Source organism: Cebus imitator, unplaced genomic scaffold (genome assembly GCF_001604975.1).
Source record: "Cebus imitator isolate Cc_AM_T3 unplaced genomic scaffold, Cebus_imitator-1.0 Scaffold26, whole genome shotgun sequence".
Taxonomy (NCBI): domain Eukaryota; kingdom Metazoa; phylum Chordata; class Mammalia; order Primates; family Cebidae; genus Cebus; species Cebus imitator.
This window is the reverse complement of record NW_016107341.1, coordinates 7783102-7803784: the sequence shown is the minus strand read 5'-3', so window position 1 is coordinate 7803784 and position 20683 is coordinate 7783102. Positions and strand designations below refer to the sequence as shown.

The following is a 20683-nucleotide window of genomic DNA, read 5'->3' as shown; positions in this document are numbered from 1 at the left end:
AAGATTCACAAGACTCTCACATTAAATCAAAAAAATAGAAATGATTAAGAAAAGTAGTAAAGATGGCATGACTAATGATGAGATAGTCCAAAAACTAGCCCTCTTGTAGCAAACAGCCAAATCATGAATTCCAAAGAAAAGTTCTCGAAGAAAATTTAAAGTGCTACTCCAGTGAACACATGAATGATAGCAAGTCAAAACAGCCTTTTTGCTAATACGGAGAAAGTATTAGTTGTCTGGATAGATCAAACCAGCCACAACATTCTCCTAAGCCAAAGCCTAATCCAAAGCAAGGCCCTAACTTGCTTCAGTTCTTTGAAGGCTGAGAAAGATAAGACAGCTTAAGATGAAAAGTTAGAAGCTAATAGAGGTTAGTTCGTGAGACTTAAGGAAATAAGCCATATCAATAACTTAAAAGTACAAGGTGCTAATGTGAAGCTGCCGCAAGTTAGAAGATACAGCTAAGATCATTGATGAATGTGTCTACATTAAACAACAGATGTTCAATGTAGACAAAAATAGTCTATTGGAAGAAGATGTCATCTAGGACTTTCACAGCTAGGAAGAAGTCAATGTCTGCTTTCAAAGCTTCAGAGGACAGGCTGACTATCTTGTTAGGGGCTAACACAGCTGGTGTCTTTACGTAGAAGCCAGAGCTCATCCCAGTGCTCGTTTACTATTCTAAAAGTTTTACAAAGGGCCCTTAAGAATTATCCTAAATCTACTCTATCTGTGCTCTATTAGTGGAAAACAAGGCTTGGATGACAGCATGCCTGTTTAAAGCATGGTTTACTAAATAGACCTACTGTTTGAGACCTACTGCTCAGAAAAAAAAGAATTCTTTCAAAATATCACTGCTCCCTGACAAAGCACCTGGTCACCCAAAAGCTCTGATGGAGATATATTAGGAGATTAATGTTGTTTTATGTCTGCTAACACCCATTCGGCAGTCAATGGAATAAGGAGTAACTCTGACTTTCAAGTATTATTATTTGAGAAATACATTAAGTAAGGCTACTGCTGTCAAAGACTGTGATTCTTCTGGTGGATCTGGGCAAAGTAAAATGGAAAACTTTCTGGAAAGGATTCACCATTAAGAACATGTGTGATTCATGGAAGGAGGTTAAAATATCAACATTAACATGTGCTTGGGAGAAGTTGATTCTAATCCTCAGGGATGATTTTGAGGAGTTCAAGACTTCAGTATAGGAAGTCACTGCTTATGTGGTAGAAATAGCAAGAGAATCAGACTTAGAAGTGGAGCCTGAAGTCACACCACCCCTCAGCAACCACCACCCTGATCAGTTGACAGCCATCAATTATGATGCAATACCCTCCACCAGCAAATTAATTATGACTTGCTGAAGGTTCAGATGACTGTTAGAAAATTTTAGGAATAAAATATTTTTTAATTAAGATGTACACGTTATGTGAATGATTTGCTGTAAGTTCATGAAAAACTTGAATGGATGAACACATGAAGAATTACTTCTTATGGACGAGCAAAGGAAGTGGTTTCTTGAAATGGAATCTACCCCTGTAAAACTGCTGTGAATACTGCTGAAATGACAACAAAGGATTTAAATACAACATAATATGCGGTGGCTCACTCCTATAATCCCAACACTTTGGGAGGCTAAGGCAGGCAGATTACTTGAGCCCAGAAGTTCAAGACCAACCTGGACAACATGGCAAAGCCTCATCTCTATGAAAAATTTAAAAATTAGCCCAGTGTGCTGGCACACGCCTGTGGTCGCAGGTACTTGGGAGGCTGAGGTGGAAGGATTGCTTGAGCCAAGAGGTGGAGGTTGCAGTGAACTGGGATTGCACATGGCCCTCCATCCTGGGTGATAGAGTGAGACCCTGTCTCAAATAATAATAATAATATATAAACTTCGTTGATAAAATGGTGGCAAGGTTTGGAGGACTGACTCCAGTATCAAAAGAAGTTCTACTATAGATAAAAGGCTACGAAACATCATGACTGACCACAGAGAAATCTATCAGGAAAGAAAGAGTCAACTGATGCAGCAAATGTCATTGTTTGTCTTATTTAAGAAATTGCCACAGTCATCCCACCCTTCAGCAGCTACCACCCTGATGAGTCAGCAGCCATCAATAGGGAGGCAAGACCCTTCAACAGCAAATTGATTATGACTTGCCAAAGGCTCAGATGATTGTTAGCATATTTTAGCAATAAAATTTTTTAATTAAAGTACATACATTGGGGTTTTGGTTAGAAATAATGCTATTGCACACTTAGTAGACTACAGTACCATGTAAACATAACTTTTATATACACTGGGAAACAAAAAAATTGTGACTTACTGTAATGTGCTATTCACTTTATTGTGGTGATCTGGACCCAACTCTGCAATATGTCCAAGGTATGCCTGTATTCATTTATTCAACATATATGATGATCATCTAAAATATATATACAGAACTACATACTATAATGATACAAAAAAGAATCTGATTTAAAATATTGCCCTTAAATGGCTCACAGTCTGGTACTTAAAATATTTAACAATGGGCATTGACCAAGATGCATTAACATGCCCCTCAGCTGAACTAGACTTCAGACAGGTTTCTTTTTTTTCTTTTTTTGCTCTGTCATCCAAGCTGGAGAGCAGTGGTGTGATCTTGGCAAGGCTGGTTTCAAACTCCTGATCTCAGGTGATCTGCTTGCCTTGGCCTCCCAAAGTGCCGGGATTACAGGTGTGAGCCACCATGCCTGGCCTGTTAAGTAAATTTTATGTAGCGAATTAGTGTTTGCTGTGTGTTAAACCAGTGATGTGCTCTATTTATAAATAGATAGTTTTTGTTTTTTAAGAGACAGGTTCTCACTTTGTTGTCAGCATGGAATGCAGTGGCTCTTCACAGGTGAAATCGTGGTGCACTGCAGACTAGAACTTCCAGGTTCCAACCATCCCTCTACCTCGGCCTCTCAAGTAGCTGCATGCCACCAACCATGCCTGGCTCATAGTGACATACTTTAAACTACAAAATACCTTATTTTTAAGTTATTTTGGCTTTGCAGAGGTCATAAAGTGGCTAAATTCATACATGTATGTAATCTAAAGTTATTGACAGGCTACTCATCAGCTTTCTGTGCCAAGTATAACGTGTAATCAGCTATTATATGTAAAATTCTGAGCAGAAGCTGTAATATTTGGAACAATTATAATTTTTTTTGACAAAGTTTCACTCTTGTTGCCCAGGCTGGAGTGCAATGATGTGATCTCAGATCACTGAAACCGTTCCCTCCTGGGTTCAAGTGATTCTCCTGCCTCAGCCTCTTGAGTAGCTGGGATTACAGGCACCTGTCACTTTGCATATATATATATATATATATATATATATATATGTGTGTGTGTGTGTGTGTGTGTGTATGTGTGTGTGTGTGTGTGAGAGAGAGAGAGAGAGAGATTAATGCAAAATCACTTACCTTGTCTACCGCCCCAAATAATGAATGTGCCATCCAGTCATCTTCTGCTCCACTGGTAGGCCGTGTGCACACTGGTTGTGCTTATATTGGCTGCATATTGTACCTACTTTTCCAGTACAGTGAAACTTGCAACTTCCACCCATTTGTCTTCCCAGCAAGAGGTTTCTGGTCCAGGTATTTTAGGGCAAAGATACAACCTGTCTTAAATTCTGTGACTGTTCTCAGTGCCCATTTTTTTCTTTCTTTTCCTGCAAAATGATGTCAGGGCACGTACAAGAAAGACTCTCTCAGATCACTGTTCATTGACTTCCAGAAAATTCAGAGTGAGTCTCCTCAGAGCAATAGGTCACTTTTCATGGACCTGAAATGTGCTTTTATGTTCTCTGGCTTCTATCCTAGTGCCTGGGATGGGACTGTGTACCAGGCGGTCTTCGTTGCTCTAATATCATTATCTGATATAAAGATCCAGTGGAACTGATTTTAATGCTTAGCTGAAAGAGAGAGGAATTCTGCACATTGGTGATATTTGGTGAGAGGTGAACTCATGTATACCATGACCATATTTCCTAGTCCCCAGATCGGGATGTATTGTCTGAAATTTATTAATAGTCACTGTTCCCCAAGTGCAGAAAAATCGAATTGTCATTAGTAGCTATGTGATTAACCAATGGATTGTATTGAAAGAATAACATTACATGAAAATGTAATGGTTTCAGAATATCTGGAGTGTACGGAGGCTGAATGGAAGATTTATTTAACTAGAGGAAGGCCAGAAAAGGGGGGTTGTATGTGTCCCTGGACATGGCCATTTGCTTCCATAATCAATGGCCCTTATCTCCCCTAAGTAGGAGGTGAAAAATGACGCCCACTTGCTCTGACAGGGTCTCGCTCTGACATCCAGGCTGGAGTGCAGTGGTGAAATCATAGCTTACTGCATCCTCGACCTCCTGAGCTTAAGTGATCCTCTAACATCAGCCTCCCAAAGTGCTTGAGGTTACAGGAGTGAGCCACTATACCCAGCCTATATTTATTTTTTGAGTTAGAAAGAAATATAACCAGTACAAAAAACCAGTAATATTATACCTTAGGAAAAAGCTAAATTTGGCATTAAGTTTAAAAACAAGTGGGGCAATTTAAAAATAAATATTGACTGGGCATAATGGCTCCCATGTGTAATCCTAGAACTGTGGGAAGCTGAGGCAGAAGGATTGCTTAAGGCCAGGAGTTTGAGACCAGCCTGGGCAAGATAGCAAGACCCTGTTTCTAAAAAAATCAAAATAAATATAAACTATAGCCAGACCTGNAGGAGAGGAAGAAAGAGAAAGAGGAAGAGGGAGAGAGAACAGGGGTGTTGCTTTATTGCCCAGGCTAGAATGCAGTCTAAAAATGGGTATGCCTATAATTGTGCTTAATAATAGAGACATAAAAAAAAATGAGGGAAGAAAATAACAAACAAGCAGCCAACCAATATTTCATTGAAACCTGTAAATAGATGTGATGTGGTACTAAGAGTGTATATTTTGTGTATTTAAAGTGGAGAGTTCTATAAATGTTAATTAAGTTTACTTGTTCCGGATCTGAGTTCAAATCCTGGATATCATTGTTAATTTTCTGTCTCATTGATCTGTCTAATATTGATGTTGAAGTCTCCCACTATTATTGTGTGGGAGTCTAAGTCTCTTTATAAGTCTTAAGTATCTGGGTGTTCCTGTATTGGGTGCGTATATAGTTAGGATCTTTAGCTCTTCTTGTTGCATTGATCCTTTTATCATTATGTAATATCCTTCTTTGCTTCTTTTGATCTTTGTTGCTTTAAAGCAACTCCTGCTTTTTATTTATTTATTTATTTATTTATTTATTTTTGCTCTCCATTTGGTTGGTAAATCTTTCTCCATCCCTTTGTTTTGAGTCTTTGTGTATCCTTGCATGTGAGATGGGTCTGGATGCAGCATACCAACGAGTTTTGGCTTTTTTTTTTTTGCCTGCCTGTGTCTTTAGATTGGGGAACTTAGTCGATTTAAATTTAGAATTAATAATAACATATGTGAGTTTAATACTGCCATTTAATGTTAGCTGGCTGTTTTGCCTATTAGCTGATGTAAATTCTGATTATGTTGATGATCTTTACTTTTTGGTATTTCTTAGAAAGGCTGATACTGGTTGTTCCTTTCTATGTGTAGTGGTTCTTTCAGAAGCTCTTGTAAAGCAGACCTGGTGGTGATGAGATCTCTGAGTGCTTGCTTGTTCACAAAAAATTTTATTTTTCCTTTGCTTATGAAGCTTAGTTTGGCTGGATGTAAAATTCTGGGTTGAAAGCTCTTTTCTTTAAGGATGTTGAATATTGGCCCCCACTCTCTTCTAGCTTGTAGGGTTTCTGCTGAGAGATCTGCTGTGAGTCTGATAGGCTTCCCTTTATGGGTAACTTGACCTTTCTCTCTGGCTGCCCTCAGTATTTTCTCCTTCATTTCAACCCTGGTGAATCTGGCAATTATGTGCCTTGAGGTTGGTCTTCCTGAGGAATATCATTGTGATATTCTCTGTATTACCTGGAGTTAAATATTGTCCTGCCTTGCTAGGTTGGGAAAGTTTTCCTGAATAATATCCTGAAGCGTATTTTCCAGCTTGGATTGATTCTCTTCGTCATATTCAGGTACACCTATCAAGCGTAGATTAGGTCTTTTCACATAGTCCCATATTTCTTGGAGATTTTGCTCGTTCCTTTTTATCTTTTTTTCTCTAATCTTGTCATCTTGTTTTATTTCATTAAGTTGGTCTTCGGCTTCTGATATCTTTTCTTCTACTTGATCGATTCGGCTGTTAAAACTTTGCATAGTTCACGAAGTTCTCGTGTTGTGTTTTTCAGCTCCATTAATTCACTTATATTCCTCTCTAAATTGTGTATTTTTGTTAACATTTCATCAAACCTTTTTTAAAAGTTCTTAGTTTCTTTGCATTGGGTTCGAACAAGTTCTTTCAATTCACAGAAGTTTCTTATCATCCACCTTTTGAAGCCTGCTTCTGTTAATGGAACACTCTCGTTCTCCATCAGGCCTTGTTCTGTTGCTGATGAGGAACTGTGATCCCCTGTAGAGGGAGAGGCATTCTGATTTTGGGTATTCTCAACCTTTTTAGGCTGTTTTCTTCCCTTCGTTATAAATTTATCCATCTGTGGTCTTTATAATTACAATCTTTATAGTTGGGTTTCTGAGTGGACCTCCAACTTGTTGATTCCCGCCGCTAAAATCTGAGCAGCCCACTGCGCCACTGTCGGGTGTTAAGATTGATGGTGCTTTTCTGACTCTGCACCAAGAACCGCTGCACCAAGGCAGCGGCAAAACCACCTTGCTGGCCACAAGAGTCTCGCTGGCGACCTGTAGGGCTCCTCCGCTGGGAATCTCCTGCTGCGTGAGCAACAAAAAATCATCTGAAAGTGTGGCGTCCTCTCCTTCTCTGCACTTTCACTGGGGGCTACAATCCCGAGCTGCTAGTGATCAGCCATCTTGGATCTCTCTCCTTTTTTTTTTTTTCTTAAAGGGGAAGGCCCCTTTTTATTAAACTCGTACATTTTACTTTCAGGAATGCTAATAAAAAACTTCTGTTTACACTTTAAAAAACACAAAAATCAGACAAACAAAAGAAACGATTATAACATCACTTTTGTGATGAGAAAAAGGGCCATGGAATTCAACATAAGCAAAGAAAACTCTACCTGGAGGAAAGAAATCTACCAGTGAGGAAACAACTCAGGGCTGCCGCCAGACCACAGGCTACACATGTGAGGAGGAGCCTCCCTAGAGGACTTGCAAAGCAAACCCATCCCCACCAGGCCAGGAAGAGCTTCCTACCTCCCAGAGAAACAGACCTCAGCCCTAATGATTGCACAAATCCAAGTCAATCGCTCTCTTTTGAAAACGCACACACATAGTCTCCCCTCCCTTCCCTGGTCCTCTTGGCGACAGGGCAGTGACAGGACGTATGTGTTCTACACCAGGTGCTCCTCGTTGTCTCCGGAGCTCCAGATGGTATGCAGAGCCTGCTCCTGGTTCCTCCGCACCACCCGAATCAGGTAGACCATGGAGGCTCCCAGAAAGAGGATCAGCACCATCACAAACAGCCCCACCAGAACCACCACCTTTGTGCCAAGCGGCAGGGAAGAATCCACCTGCTTGCGGAAGCAGCGGAGCATGCACGCCTCCTCAGAGAGGTAGCTGCTCTTATTGCCCGGGCACCCTCCATAGATGAAGTTGTCGCAGGAGTTCCTCTCCACGTCAAAGCACCAGCATGGGAAGGCCACACGGCAAGGCCCAGTGACTGCCTTGGCGGTGCAGTATTCTTCGTAGTTGAACATATCGCTGGAGTGGTCATCAGAGTCCTGTCTTCTGGGAGCACTTGGGACAGAGGAATCTGCTGCATTCCTGCTGGTGGCCAGGTCACCCATGGCATTCTCTGTGACAGCAGCACATTTCTGGAGACACTCCTCCTTGCTCAGGTGATTATTGCTGTTTCCATCACAGTCCCCATACACAAACAGCTGACAGGACCCATCAGTGCCATTGTACCACCATCTAGGCATGGAGGCCCGGCATCTGCCCACCACCTTCGAAGCCAGGCAAAAGTCGTGGATGCCGCATTCTCCGTTGGCCTCTAGGACCTCGGAGAGGAGCAGTGATGCCAGCAGGGCAAGAAGCGCCTGGCCCCGCCTCGGCCCGCACAGCTGCGCCATGGCCTGCTCCGCCGAGACAGGTTTCTTCTTCACCATAGGCCTTTGACCTTCCTTTTCTTAGAGCATATGCTTTAGAAAATTTGCAGTTATAACTCCTTTCACTGTCTCTTTGAGATGTAAATCTTTTACAATCCAGAAATTACTTTCTGAAAAACCTGGAGCCATCTATTTGAAATGCAATCATTAAACAAGATAGTGTCCCTATCTCCTAGTATCTGTGAAAGGGTAGGAGCCTGAGTTTCATAAGTGACAATTGGCAAAAACAGGTAGCCCAATCACATTGACTAACGTCCTCCTAACATCCTCTAGAACTTTTCCATTACCTTACTTACATGATTTGGATGTCCCTCCAAATCTTACGTTGAAATGTGAGCTCCAATGTTGGAGGCGAGCCTAGTGGGAGGTGTTTGGATCATGGGGCAGATCCCTCATGAATGGCTTAGCACCATTCTCTTGGTGATGAGTGAGGTTTTGCCCTGGGTTCATGTGAGATCTGGTTGCTTAAAAGTGTGTGGCACCTCCCTCACTTTTGCTTCTGTTCTTGCCATGTGATAGTTCTGCTCCTGCTTCACCTTCTGCCATAAGTAAAAGCTCCCTGAACCTTCCTCAGAAACCAAACAGATGCTGGTGCCATGCTTCCTGTACAGCCTGAGAGCTGTGAGCCAATTCTACATCTATTTTTAATAAATTACCCAGTCTCAGCTATTTCTTCATAGTAATGTAAGAACAGCCCAACACACTCACCCTACTGTTTAAAAATCCTTTCACCTTTTGTTTTGGCAGAGTTGGTTCAATCTTCCAAATCTGCCAACCAACCAGAGTTGGCTCAAATATCACAATATTGTGACATTGTCTCTCCTTGCACATCTTGGCTAAAATCCTCCTTGATTGTTTAACTGGGCTGGTGCACTTTCTCTTTCATAGTACTGACCACACTATTAATCTTGTATAGTTCAGTATATTACTAGTGAATCTTAACAACAAACAAGATTAAATGTTTAATATTTTGAACACCCCCTCTGCTTATAGACGGTGGGCTATGAAGGAAAGAGCACTGCTTTAGGAATCAGATGGAATTTGTTTGAATCTCAGTCCTACCACCTGCTACTTAGGTGGCCTTGGGGGAATCATACCTAATTTCTTTGAACATTTTTCCCTCGTCTATAAAATAAGGTAGCAAAACCCTACTTTCCAGACATAGTCGGAGACAGGAAAAAGATAAACAGAGTAGGAAGAGATGAGATAGTCTATAATGAACAAATAATTGAGCAGACACTCAGAGAACGGCTGAGTCAAGTTAGTGGCAAGGCACTAGCAAAGGTCCCCAACTGAATTCCGTAGTACTCCTTCAGTCTGCTTGCTGCTCACTGTGAAGGGATAACGCCTTCTAAAGTGCCAGCTCCTCTAGAAGGTGTGTGCTATTACTATACCCACTCTTTTTGAAGCCTGATTCTTTGGCTTCTCCTGAGTTTTTACACACTTGTCTCCTCACAAAAAAATGTCCCTCTGTTATTTCTATATTCCTGACACCCAGTCACCTTGCACCTTGAGTGTCTTCCTCGTGTAGAGCTATTTGGGTCTGGTTAATTCTCTTCCTCTGCCAAGCTACTCCTTTCTGAAGGAACCAAGCCCCTATGCCTTCTTGATTTTAATCCATCACCTAAAATGACAAGAATACCCACTATTGTCATTACTAAGCAAGAGAAATACATTCACAGCCTTGACAGAGCCCTAGAAGAAATGTGGGGACTGCTGTGTGTCACTGCAAACCAAACCACCCTTCCTCTGAAAGGATTTAATCAATTTGTCAAAAGTGGGTTATGGCTGGGTGCTATGGATCATGCCAGTAATCCCAAACCTTTGAAAGGCCCAGGTGGGAGGATCACCTGAGCCCAGGACGTCAAAGCTGCAGTGAGCCCTGGCTGCACTACTGCACTCCAGCCTGGGCAACAGAGCAAGACAAGATCTCAAAGAAGTGGATTATTTTGAACATTATTGTATTCTAATAGGGCATCTGTTTTTCTCGCTAAGTCAATAACCCTCTCAAACCGAAAAAGCACACTTGATTTAACTTCTTCAGTTCAAATTGCATGACATTTACCATAACACAAAATTTACAATGTTTGTGGCTTAATTTGTCCCAAGACTAACTTTTAATGAGGAAACATTAGAAAGCAGTGATTTCAGCTTTACTAAAGATATCAACAGTATCGCCGGGTGTGGTAGCTCATGCCTGTAATCCCAGCACTTTGGGAGGCCGAGGCCACCTTGGGTGGATTGCCTGAGGTCAGGAGAACGAGACCAGTCTGACCAACATGGTGAAACCTCGTCTCTACTAAAAATACAAAAATTAGAGGGGCAGGTGCCTGTAATCTCAGCTACTCAGGAAGCTGAGGCAGGAGAATCACTTGAACCCGGGAGGCAGAGGTTGCAGTGAACTGAGATCATGCCATTGCACTCCAGCCTGGCCAACAAGAGTGAAACTCCATCTCAAAAAAAAAAAAAATCAATAGTATCAAATAAATACAACCAATATTATAATTAAAGTGATGACATTGAATGAATATATTCCTATCTGCAGTCTGGAATATAAGGGAAACTAGGAGGAGGTCCTTTTTCTTTAGCATAGCCTAAATTAATCAACCAGCATTAAGCAATTTCTGTAGATTTAGTATATAGCTGTATGATGTAGGATGTTCAAAAATATAATAAGCCTTGGTCTCTGTGTTAAAAGCCGAGTTAGGAAGATACATCATAGTCACATATGAACATTTAACATGACCTAATAGAGATGACCTGGAGAAGACTTTCTGAGAGAACTGGGGATTTGTCTATTCTTTGTGGAGGTTTGATCAAATACTTGTAAAGGACAATGAGAGGGCAAAGCAAAGATAACAGTGGGAAAAATGAAGTATGTGGGCTGGAAGAATAAACTAACAACCTGGTTGTAGGGTTGAGATTTTATGTAGGAAATATAAAGATACCTATCCAAGACCAGTGGAATCTAGGATGTAAGAGTCATCAAAAAGTCCTTGTAAAGGGAAATAACTGATGAGAGGAAATTTTAGGAAGATTTTTCACAGAGCATGGATTGGAAGTCAGGGAGTAAGGGAGTAAGATTACTTGCTGGGAAGCGGATGCAGCAATACGTTTTTAAAAGAAATATATTTAACACAAACACTGGTGGCAAAAGATGACTCAAGAAGACACAATAAAGTATAAAACAAGATTTGAATCTGGGAGCCATGGCTCATGCCTGTAATCCCAGCCTTTCAGAAGGCAGAGGGGGAGGATCACTTGAAGCCAGTTGAGAACAGCCTAAACAACTCAGCAAGATCACATCTCTACAAAAAATTTGCAAGAATAGCCAGGCATGGTAGTGTGAACCTGTAGTCCTAGCTACTTGGTAGGTTGAGGTAGGAGAATAGCTTGATCTGAGGAGTTCAAGGCTGCAGTGAGCTATGATCGTGCCACCGTACTCCAGCCTGGGTGACAAAACAAGACTCTGTCTCTTAAAAACAAACCACACTGCCATGCGTGTACCTACGCAACCTTCGTACATGTTCTTCACACGTCCCCTAAACCTAAAATGCAATTGAAAAAAATAAATAAATAAAAGAAAAAGTATATATAAAAAAACAAACTAAGAATAATATAAGGTTTGGATGCAGAATGAACATCCAAGGGAACATAACCTAAATAATGTTTCAAATAGGTGACATATCTGTCTAGACATGTACACTTGGGAGTCATCCATGTAACCATGACTGAAGATAATATGAAACGCACGAGCTGAAAAAAGTTAATATGTATTGACCATGAAAATGCTGATAAACAAGAATTCGGCGTGGATAATAGTTCAAGAAGTTAAAGTATCAGGGACTATATACATTTTCCAGAAAAGTCGTTTTTAAACTTTGATGTGCATGAGAACCATGTGAGGGCTGCATATTCATAATGCAGAGTCAATAGATCTAGGATTGAAGCTGGAAATCTGAACACTAACCAGTAGCTCCTGATGCTGCTGCTGCCAGTAATCCTGAGACCACCCTGGGACACACACTGAGAGAGATTTGTAAAATAAGACAAAAGCTGGCTTTGATGTACAGCTTTATGATGCTTTTATATCTGAAAAGCGATCTTCACGTTTTTCCTGCAGTCTGCTTGATGCTCATATTACATATTAAAAACAAAGCCAAAACAAAACCAAACACTAAGTTTAGGGAAAAAAGAGAGGGCAAAAGTCTGCAGTACTAAAAATAAAATATAAAAAAAAAAAAACTAAAGCATAAGAATAATTGCTGAGTCATCACTGCATATTAAGAGGTAGACATTCTGCATATTAAGAGGTGGACATTTTACTGCAGACATCTTTCAAAGGACATCTGGGTAAAATGAAGTTTTAGAAAAAGTAGATTTATCTTTATTGCTATACTAAATCAGAATGCTTGATGTGTTCCAAATATAGTTATCTTCAATAGATCCATGGCTGTGTCATTTAACTAGTCACATTCTTGGCAACTTTCATATATTATATAACTTCTTCACTCTATAATATGAAACAGAATTAGAGAATTGTCTAAATCTTGAAAGAACATTTAAAAATTAATCAGCTTCCCACTTTTAATTGAACATTATACTATATATATATATATATATATATATATAATTTTTATCATTCCTGTGAGATCTTTACTTTTTCATGATTCCTACCAATTATTTCCACTATAAATCTTTTCATGATGAATTTTATAATATTTTGTAGACATTTAGACATCTATATGAGGAAAGGGATCAAAGAAGAGATCGCTTTCCAATAAAATGACTAATAACACCACTTGATATAGTTAATATAATTAAATCCTCAGAAAATTTTAGGTGAAAATTTCCAAGTTTAACAGCATTAGTCTCATTAAGCAACCTGTATTTTATTAGGAATAGACAGCACTTATGAGGCATTGTAAAATCTTACAACTCCAGTTCCCTCTGGTGGCAGAACAGTCAAAATGAGACTGTCAGGAACTCTGGAGAGAGCTGAGGGCTTGCTTGCATTTGTAGCCTCCAGATGAGAATTACAAAGGGTTTATTCCTGTGGACTGTGATGGCTTTGGAAATAGCTTCTCATCTATATCCTTGGAGCAAATTACTAATGCTGAGGATGGAGAAGAAAGGAAGCTGATTTTATACATTTTTTGTTGTTGTTGCAGGAGAAAAACAAGTTAGAGTTACTTGACGAAGCTTAACATATCTGCAGGTGATTTGGAAAATAATTTTCAAATTAATATATCTACTACATCTTTTAGGCAAAGACATTGCAAAAAGCAGAGAAAACAACAAAAGAAGACAATGGAGTAGGAAAATCAATGATAAAGGGAAGAATCCCTAGTGTGCTCCTTAGAAGGTCTCTCAGGCATGAAAGAAACATTGGGCAAGGTAGCTTAAAGACCTGGCATTCAGAAAGTAGATCATATATAGATAAATATTTTGCTTTAAAGTATTTTTAAAACAAGGGGTGTTTAAGGCAAATTGAAGCAGTTGAGTTTCCAAAAATCTAAGTACATTGTAGAGGTTTAACAGCTAGTTAAGGAGTAGAATGAGGATTCAACTATAAACTTCTGACTCAAAGTTAATATTTTGGTATATAACACTTTACAAATTTAGGGTCTTGAGCTGAGAAGGACAAAAGGCAATTCTAGGTTACTGCACTATAAGAGGCATATGCTTGAAAGAATGCCAGATGTGATTTAATGGCTGAACATGTTCTATTTTCTGTAACATGAAGCTTAAATATGCTACTGATTTTTGTAATCCTAGTGAAATGCAGCCTCTTAAATATAATCATATGTGCTTTTGCTTTCGAATCTTGAAGCCAAGAAATTTGTAGGATTATGTATCCCTCAGAGTTCAGAAATTTTAAGAATCCAAGAGGATAGGGCTTAACTTCAAACTCTTTCTAATACACAGATTTAAAAGTCATTTGGAGGTGTAAATGTCACAGAGGGCATATAAATGCATGAAACATTGGCATTTAAAAAAAATGATAAGTCCTCAAATTTCAATTTCTCAAACAATAGTAAAGCAGAAAGCATCCTTGAGTGTCCAAGTGGTAACTATGATTTATTTATTTAAGTTTGTATAGCATTCACTGCTTTGTAACAACCTAATAACGATTACTCACTTCCACCCCTTTATCTTTATTGTTAATGGATTCTAGATTTTGTTTACCATCCTCTGAGGGACCTTAATCTTCAGAGAGGATAGATCCCAGCACTGGTAATGATTAGCCAAATCCAATCACAGTAGTCTAATTCCTTCTGCTAGTAATTAGTTTGGGTGGAATATGTGATGCAATATGGCCAATGAGATAAGACAGGAAGTCTGTTAAGCGGCTCTGGGAAAGGTTCTTTGCTCTTAAACATACACATAAAGAAAAGATTTGACTTCTTATTAGAACTACCTAATTTTGTACTTATTATTATGTATTAATAAACATCCTTGTTGTTTAGATTATTTTTAGTTTTTTTTTTGTTACTGCCATGCAAAAGCATGCTAACTTATATACATTCATGTGCTGCATAATGAATTTTCAATCAACAACGAATCACACATATAAGAAGGTGGTCCCATAAGGTTATTATGCCATATTTTTACTGTATATTTACATCTGTATCTATATTAGATATACAAATACTATTATGTTAAGTAGCCCATAGTGTTCAGTACAGTAACATGCTAGATAGGCTTGTAGCCTAAGAACATATATCACATGGCCTAAGTACATAGCAGGTTACACTATCTGAGTTTGTCTAAGTGTCCTCTATGATGTTCATACAATAAAAAAATCACTTAATGATGCATTTTTCAGAAAGGATCCTATCCTTAATCAACACATGACTGTAATTTGTCTCTGAGCTTTTACATCTTATGATAGGGTCAGCCATAGGGAAACAGTTAGGTTGAAGTAGGCTAGACTACCCTTTATAACTCTCCTCCATGATAGGCAGAATCTTCAGAGCCCAGCTCATTCCCATCATAAATCTATAGGCCTTTATTGAACACTTACAAATGGACATCCATGTGTCAAAAGCCTTAAGAATACATATAAATGGACATCCCTGTGTCAAAAGCCATAGGGCATATCCTCTACCCTCTTATGTAGCTTCTGATATGGGACTTCAAATGGTCTGGCCTTGTCCTGGACACCCCACTAGGCCACATATCACATACTTTTACTAGTCGCTGCATATGCTGGCCTCTTCCAATTTCTCAACCTCCTACTCATGATTTATTTGCTTACAATTCTCTTTCTTTATTGAAAAATGATGATAGGTACAATGAGAGAATTAAATTATCATGAAAATATTATTCCTGTCCAAACAGTTAAAATTATTCGATGCCAATAGGTTATCTTTTAGAACATAGTTCTGATTTAAGAAAATCACTAGTTTTGGTTAATGTTCAATTGTATTTTAAGGCATTTTCCCAGGTAATAATCTACACTGCATACCTGAATCATTTGCATACATTTAAACATATGTTTGCTCCCTTTGCATCATCTATGTTTTTTAATTAAAAGTACAACAAGTGTTGTGAAAAATGAAGGGTCCCATTCCTGCACAAGAGAAAAAATTACTTTAGTATTTGCATTTAGGTCCTAAGTTCTCTGAGAGGATTTTTATATACATCTGTATGGGCTGAATTTTTATGAATTTATATTCATATCACATATATTTAAAAATTATAAATCATATAAGATCTAACCATGAATTGGAATGAGAGAGAAAAGATGGAAAAGAAGCTATATCTGGCAAGGATCTCTACCATGCCCATAATAGAATGACTCTTAATAAGATGAATTCTATCTATGTGAGAAAATTACACTCCATCTAAAATATTTATATGCAGAATTACTTTTAGTTACAGTTTTTACAAGGTGACCTACTGTTAATTGCATTAAACAAATTAAAGGTCGAGTTTAAATATCCATTACTAAGACGATAGCACTTTTATTTTTTATGATAACATAAACTAACACTGTCTGATTTTAAATATGACCACCAAGGATTCTTTTTTTAAAGGTTTTTCTGTCAAGTTTTCAAATCTGACTTTTGTTCAAGAGAGCGCTCATACTGATTGTGCATGTCTGCTATTATGATACACATTCAATTTTTAAAGACTTTTTATCAAGACTCCAGTGTGCCTGACAAAAAGATACTCAGCTCACAGTCTGATGTTTGTCTCTGATTTAAAATGGTCTTCAAACACCTTGTCAGAATCTGCCAGTGTATTGCTTTAGGCAACAAGTTTCCAACAATACCCCACAGGAGTACAGGACAATGTACTTTCTGTCAAATGCAGCACCTTCCCACCTCTTTTTTTTTTTTCTTTTTAAATCTTTAGACAAAGAGAGTACTAAAATCTTAAGTCCATGGCTTAACGTGGATAGCACTGCATTTTACTGATCACAAAGGATACGCTCACAAACCAGTATTGTAGAAGCAGTGTTAGAGAAGAATGAACAAAAATACTCTGAAAACTACTCTCTCCCCAAAAGAGGTTATCTTTTGAGAGAGTTCTTTAAATTATTCATCCTGGGATTTTGTAACCACAGGAGTTATTCAGAGAGTCACAGAATGGGGCTAAGTTAATTACTTAATGTATATATTCAATAAGGCCAGAAATATTTACTGAACATCTCCTATAGGTCAGGCAGTTGACAGTCAAAGACTAGGACAATAAATCTGACTTCATGGGGTCTATTGGGAAGGACGGTCAATTAAGCAAAAACAATACCAGTGATCTGGAGTACTGGAGAAGGAGAGAAGGAAAGGCTTCTAGAAGGAAGTGACACTTAATCTGAGATCCCAGGAGAAGTCAAATAGAGGATGTATTTGCAGTTTCTTCAGATACGGGTTGTGTGAGGGCATTAAATGGAAGAGGAAATTGAAGTAGCAAACATAAAGTAGTTAGTATGTGCCTTGGGCTTTATGTTTATAAGCTCATCTGACCCTCACAGCCAAACATCAGTGAGTTAGATAGTATGCCCATTTAATGGAAGGGGAGACCTAGCTAGGTTCAGAGAGACGTGACAAAGTGCCCATGTTCATTCAGCTGGTAAGCCGCAAAGCCAGCAATCTAACTCAGGCAAATCACACTCCAAGGCACTTGCTCTCTCCACCAAACACAATTCTTGCTCTTCCAAGAAAGAAAGAGGGAAGGAGGGAATATGGGGGAAAATCAATGAATGATGTAAACTGACAGCATAATATTTCATTAGCTAGCGATATTTGTGTAATAGGAAGGTGTTGGGGCTCAGAAATAGATACCCCAAAATATGGTCTTTGACACACCAAACTAAAGGAGCAGGCCCAAAGTCTCTCTGAGAATTATACAGAGCCTTCGCTGAGGGCTAAAAAATAACTTTTGGGTTACATACTCGGTCCCTAGGAACTCAACTATTTTTCATTTTTGATGCAGATCAGTCCAGAAATCCCCATCTCAATTGTTCCCACCCCTCCATTAGCTTCTGAGCCCAATCCTTCAAAGCAAGCCCTGCAGGTCACTGATTCCTCTCTTTAAAAAAATATTTGTATGAATTTATGGAGTGCAATTGCTATTTTGTTACATATATAGATAGTGTGATGGTCAAGTCAGGGCTTTAGGGTATCCATCAACCAAATAAAATACATTGTACTCATATTATTCCTATCTTGGGATTACCCAGGAAGGTTGACAATGAACTCCTTGAAACTGCCAACTCTTTAATGACTGCCAGCAATGAATGGTGCAGCTATTTCCTATCTGTGTCCTTTAGTGCCTTGCTCCTAGAGGCTGGTCCTTGAACCAGCAGCATCAGCATCACCTGGGAGTATATTTAAAATACGTAATCTCAGATCTCACCCCAGAGTAAGAATTCAAATTTAACAAAATCTTCACGTAATTTGCAAGCACTTCTTAAATTTAGAAAGCTCTGGTTTAGAACAGCAATGCTGCTTCATGATAATACATGTTAAGTTTTCCTCTGCAGGACTTCTATATCCCTATACTAATATCGTTATATTATTATTAACTGAGATTCTCTAAGAGGGAGATATTGAAAACAGTGTTGTCCAAATATATTTCACCTTAGAGGCCTCCCTCCCAACAGTCATGTATATTGCGCAAAATTGAGAGCAGGTGATTAAGAAAATTACAGGACTATTAACCTGAAGAATCAATTCTGGAAGTGCTCAAGCATTAGAGTAAGGGTTTTGTGGCTGGATAGATTTGAATTTGAATATCAACTTTTTTTTTGAGCAGCTGTGTGGCCTTGGCCGTGATACATAACCTATCTGAGCCTCACGTACTCATCAGTAAATTGGAGATGATAATACCTGCTTTTCAGGACATTCGTGAGCATCAAAGTGCCTAGCACAAATAGGAGATCAGTAAGTAGGGGTTTCAGCTTCAGTTATTTTTATCTAGGATAATGTAAAGTTAAAGATATACCAGATGATTGCTGTGCAAATAACTAAGAGATTAGCATACATTTATGTATATGATTAATCTATTAATATTTATCACACTGTCTTCAAATATGTTTACAACACAAATATTTAAACACAAATAGAAAATTATACAGTGTAATCTTTAATCTTTTTTCTCATTCTAGAAATGTATATAAATTGTAGAACATTTTGAAAATTTCAAAAAACCACAAAAATCAAAACAAAAATCATCTATAATTTCACTACTCAGAGCTAAGAGCTATAACCATTTTAGAGTCTATCTTACCTATATTTATAAATGCATATATGTGTGTGTGTGTTTATACATACAAACATAATATAAAACTTCAATAACTGTTTTCTACCTTGCTATGTTCACCTAAACTAGTTTAGTATATAACTAAAAGCACAGACATTAGAGCCAGACTGAATGTGTTCAAACTCTGACTCCGTCCCAAAGCAGCTGCGTGATCTTCATTAACACATGCAGTCTTGCTATGCTTCAGCTTCTTCATCTAAAGAATGGGAATTATAATCATGTCTACCTTGCAGGGTTGACAGAGGATTAAATGAGTTTGTCTCTATAAAACATAATAGTGCCTGGTATATAAGAAGTTCTAGGTGATTGTCTATTATAATTATTAACTATATATTATGAACATTTATATTCTATAACATATTCTACCACAATTTTTTTAAACATTTCCCTACTATTATTACACTGTGTTTCATATAACTTGGGTTTGTTCAAAGAAATGCATTTAATTTTAAACTGTTTACATTTTTTGGTACAGCAAGTAATCATTTTGCATATGGATTTCTGCACATACCTTTCAATGTTCCCTTAAAGCACATTCCCAGAATTAGAATTGTATAATACAGTATCATTTTACTGACTAGTAGCCATCAATAAGATTTAATGTGGGGACCAGGGACATAATTCAGATCTCCTGGAGGTCTTGGAAAAGTTGAGGGATTTGGGCTTCTTGGAGAAATGTGACCAAAGATAGAAACGATAAGGTAAAGAGAGACTACACAGTACCATTAGCTACTTTAAAATGATGGCTACAGTATAGCTATGACTCACAGAGGAAAGGATGATGCCTTTGTGTTTCAGCCAGGCATAAAAATAGACACACAGTGAATGATTTTTAAATATTAGACTTTTTTTAAGTTGGTGCGTTCTGGTCCCTTAGGAACTGCTAGACTTGGGCTTTTCGCTGGCACAGAGGAGCTTATCAACCAACAAAGCCATGGCTTTTGGAGCCAACTGAAACTAGAATCAAATTTACCTACCGTTGGCAAACCCAACACCCATGTGTCACTTTCAGAGTCTCGTGCAGTGTTTCTAAACTGTCCAAACTCACATGCTTATGCAGCCTTCTGTTCTTGGCTGAGCTGAGAGTTGCACATCCACCTGTACATCCATTTGATGTGGACCTTTCAGCATTTGGGAACCTCCTTTGTATTCCCAAAAATGACTTTGCTCAGGTATGGTACAGGCTTCTCATTAAGCTCTGCTTTGTTCTTGATCTCATGCCTTCATAACTACCAAATATGAATTAATATCACCACTAAAAATTAACTTCATTCCTTTTTATGGGTGAATATTCCATTGTATGTATAAACCTCATAATTTATTTATTCATTCATCTATTGATGGACATTTGGGTTATTTACAACTTTTGGTTATTATGAATCATGCCTTTGTAAACATTTGTATATAAGTTTCTGTGTGGACGTATGCTTTCAATTTATTTTGTCATATACCTAAGGGTGGAATTACTGAGTCATATGGCAACTTTCTGTTTAACATTTTGAGGAAATCCCAAACAGTTTTCCAAAGCAGCTCTACCACTTTAGAATCCCATCAGCAATGTATCAGGGCTCCATTTTCTCCACATACTTACCAGTATTCATTTTCCATTTTTAAAAAGTTACAGACATCCAAATGGGCATGAAGTAATAGCACATTGTGTTTTAAATTTGTACTTGTATAATGACTAATGATATTGAGCACCT

The 20683-nt window shown here is 38.4% G+C and overlaps 2 protein-coding genes across 16 annotated transcripts in view; both read right to left on the bottom strand.

Annotated features, from left to right (window-relative positions):
- Positions 1-20683, bottom strand: part of MAGI2 (membrane associated guanylate kinase, WW and PDZ domain containing 2) — a 1433352-nt gene that overhangs the window by 1241460 nt on the left and 171209 nt on the right. The window lies entirely within an intron of this gene.
- LOC108300276 (kunitz-type protease inhibitor 2-like) lies at positions 6981-8186 on the bottom strand. Its single transcript, XM_037736567.1, has one exon. It carries the CDS (start codon positions 8172-8174, stop codon positions 7434-7436), a length of 741 nt encoding a protein of 246 aa, XP_037592495.1. The 5' UTR covers positions 8175-8186; the 3' UTR covers positions 6981-7433.